This window comes from Cynoglossus semilaevis, chromosome 10 (genome assembly GCF_000523025.1).
Source record: "Cynoglossus semilaevis isolate Cse_v1.0 chromosome 10, Cse_v1.0, whole genome shotgun sequence".
Lineage (NCBI taxonomy): Eukaryota > Metazoa > Chordata > Actinopteri > Pleuronectiformes > Cynoglossidae > Cynoglossus > Cynoglossus semilaevis.
In genome coordinates this window covers 19,977,601-19,981,101 of record NC_024316.1, presented here as the reverse complement: position 1 = coordinate 19,981,101, position 3,501 = coordinate 19,977,601, and the positions used below count along the sequence as shown (strand labels likewise).

Here is a 3,501-nt window from a genome sequence, read left to right as displayed (position 1 = left end):
TCACGGGAACGGGCACTCTGGAAAGCTGAATCCGATGAGTCCGACTCGTCCGGATCCTGATGAATAATAAAATAACCAAGTTGTCAACTCGTTAACATCTCTCATTGTTAGGCAGGGAAGGGCAACGACCTAAAATATGTCACCTGTCCAGCACTGCAGGACTGAGAGCAGAAGATCTGACCCTGCTTTGGCAGGAAGGGGCGGCCCAGCAGGGAGCGCTTGCAGTGGGTGCAGCAGAAACACTCCTCGGTGGCGTGCCAGTGCTGACCATCGTACGTCATCTGACCCTGGTCGATTCCTGGGATTAGGAAACAAAAACCAAGGAGGTGATTCACCTGTAGGACCTGGCATCAGGACAAGTGATGATTTAGGAGCCTGGAAAAATAGAGCGCCCCCTTTCAGTGTCAAAGAGAATGTGTCTCCCTGGGAGACGCCAAAACTGTAGTTGGTCTACACTGACTGTCCATTGGAGAGCTGTTCAGTTACAGTTGGTGTGGTATGCTACGCTAGGTTAAGCTACAGTGTGCTTTGCTATGACATAGTATGGTATGGTATCATGTGGTATGCTAGGCTAGGCTACAACATGCTTTGCTGTGGCACAGTGTTGTGTGGTGCGGCCTGACTGAGGTGTTTGGTTCAGAACCCAGAGGTTTTAAAGGACCAACACACGAGGAAGTCCAGAAGGTTCTGTACCTATGTGTTCCCCACATGCGTCACAGTACTCTGCGTACAGAGACTCAAAGCAGTTGCAGCAGTGTGGTCGTCCGTCCTTCATGATGTAGCGCTGCCCCCCCAGGGTGGTCTCACACTCATAACAACAGAAGTGCCTCATGTGCCAGTGTCTGCCTTCAGCCTCGGTGCACTCGTCAGCAAAGATGATCTGTGGGAGAGGGAGAACAGGCCTGTCAGCAGGCAGACCACAGGGGGGGGGGGTTGGAGGGGGGGGGGGGGGGTGAAGGTTCTGGAACATTTCCCAGAACTAGACAACTACTGTTGTTAACAGTGTTGTTTCACAACACCTGACGAGCTAACGTGAATCCAAGTGAAACAATCCTAAACACTCGGACACGGATGAGGTTCTGGGATGTGTTTTTTTCCGGGCCGCGGCCCAGACGGACGCACCTCATCACAGGCACAGCAGCGCGGCTTCAGCCTCTCAGCGTGATGTCGGCCGCAGTAAAGCTTTCCGTCCTGGTAGAAATAGATCAGATCCACCAGCAGCTCCTCACACATGGTGCAGACGAAACACTGGGGGTGCCAGTACTTTCCATGACCCGCTCTGGCTGCAAAGACCACAATGTCTCCCCCATTTATCTGACCACCACACTGGGAGAGGGGAGAGGGGGGAGGGGAGAGGGGGGAGGAGAAAACAAAGAGAGTCAACGACAGGAACGCAGCATCAGAGACGGAAAAGAAAATCAAAACGAAACTGATCAGACGGAACAGATGAGAGAAGAGAAAAGTCGTCAGGATTAATGATGACTTCTGTCACTGCCCCCTGATGGAACATCAGGGCAAAACCTGACGACAACGTTTGGAAAACAATCTCAATTATTCAGATTCAGGGCTGTGGTGATTAATCATGTGGTTGTCTGTAGAAAATCGCAAATTAATCACCCATAATCCACCTGTTCTAACTGTCGTTATTACTGCAGTTATTAATTGAAGAATATTATTTCTCGCACTTTGAATCCTTTTATAAAATCATACAAACCAAAGACGTAGAGTGTGGAATAAAAGAGCACTTCTTTTTGACGTAAAGTCACACAGATGTGCCGCTCTCCTCGTTAGCTCCTTCGCTCCGTACGTTAATCCTCGTCAAGTAAATGGTGTCGTTAGCGTCTTGTTAACTCGTTGTATAACCGCTGTATAAAGAGTGAACACACGTTGGTCTTTTCTGGCGTCTACCTTGTCACAGATCGCTCCGTTAATGGTCAGTGGAAAAGGCCGGACGTTGCCTCGACCCAGGTTGTCCTTCTTCCTTTGGTTGCTGAAGAGCTTCAGCTCCTGCTTCTCCTCCTCGTCCAGGCCGTTGCAGTAATGCACCTTCACAAAAACATGGCTCGTTAGCATTTAAGCTAGCTGTTAGATGTTCAGCATGTACTGGTGGTAGGAAGAGGAGCGCGGCGTGTACCTCGTTGTCATGTGGGGGCAACTGGTGCAACAGTTGTTTGAGTCGATATTTCTCACCAGCACTGTTGATGTACGGAACCTTGTCCTCTGGTAAGGAGTTATAGTACTGATGCACCTGGAACACACACACACACACACACACACACACACACACACGTTAATTTGTTATGAACCTGGGAATGATTTTAACTCAGGTCTTTGGAAAATTCAGGGAGTCAACGGTCAATCTGGAGCAGGGGAAGTCGACTGGACGATGAAGGGCAGAGACAGTGTCCATCTGATGATGGTGTGAACCACAGACAAGACAGCAGCTTCCTGATTGGACGGTTATTCCAGAGCAGATAGACCAATCAGGGATTAGACCAATCAGCTGATGTTTTTGTCCGTGTCACTCAGGCCTGTACCAGGTGCCATGTACAGCTTGTACTTTCAACATCGTCCTGTGAGCATTTATCATGTATATTAGCATATTAGCAGGGTTGCTTAGCAACCACCTCCGCCGACCTGGACAGCAACAGCTCAGCGATTCTCCTGGTGAGGAGACGCATCAACTCTCAACAACCTTGATGAAGGTCGTGTCTGAGGCTGAGCAGGAAATGAAAACTTTATAAACAAACGACAAACACGGTCACCTGGTCACCAACCATTTGACGAACAGAAAGAAAAACTTTCTCTGAATCTTTGGTTTAACTGTTGTTCATCATGAAATATTTCATCATAAAAACAGAGAGAAACGGACTGATGGTCACGTGACCGTCCTCGTTCGTCCTGATTTAATTTAAGCTCCTCACTTATCCTGGCTGTGAAAACAGCTCCGACGCAGTGTCAGTTTCCACAGAGAGAGCTGAGAGTTTTCTCAAACTTTATTCTCCCGTGAAATCCCCCCCAGTGTTTCCTACAGACAGTGAACCACAGTTGTGTTGGTCATTCATCTTCTCATCTCCAGATTATTGTCAAGTTTATCATTTCATTCTGCTGGATGATGCTGAGTTAACGATCCTCTAGGTGGCAGTAGAGAGTTAGAGAGCTAACATGCTACTGTCACTGGTGTGTACCTGCTCGGGGCTGAGACCAGGGGGAACCCAGACGTACTCCTCCAGGGCACAGCCGGAGTCATCGTCAGAGGTGGAGTTCCTCTGGAAGTCGTACATCATCTTGGTGATGGTCTTCTCCATCTCCAGGGTCATGATGTCACAACATGCTCCTCCCCACGGACGCCGTTGGTCGACTCAGGGCTTCCTGTGGGAGAGAGCACCAGTTTCAGACTGAGCGATCAGGAGATTACAGTGGACGGAGAACGAAGGTTTTAATAACCTGGATTATCATAACCTGGATTATAATAACCTGGATTATAATAACCTGGATTAT

The 3,501-nt window shown here is 48.8% G+C and overlaps 1 protein-coding gene across 1 annotated transcript in view; it reads right to left on the bottom strand.

The window, feature by feature from the left end:
• LOC103385507 (prickle-like protein 2) overlaps positions 1 to 3,501 on the bottom strand; it is a 16,584-nt gene that overhangs the window by 4,488 nt on the left and 8,595 nt on the right. The window contains exons 2-8 of the mRNA XM_025059169.1: positions 3,189 to 3,372; positions 2,135 to 2,248; positions 1,909 to 2,046; positions 1,123 to 1,326; positions 694 to 880; positions 144 to 298; positions 5 to 56 (exon numbers count right to left, since the gene is read on the bottom strand). Coding sequence (XP_024914937.1) covers positions 5 to 56; positions 144 to 298; positions 694 to 880; positions 1,123 to 1,326; positions 1,909 to 2,046; positions 2,135 to 2,248; positions 3,189 to 3,320 — 982 coding nt within the window. The 5' untranslated portion in view covers positions 3,321 to 3,372. The remainder of the gene's footprint in view (positions 1 to 4; positions 57 to 143; positions 299 to 693; positions 881 to 1,122; positions 1,327 to 1,908; positions 2,047 to 2,134; positions 2,249 to 3,188; positions 3,373 to 3,501) is intronic.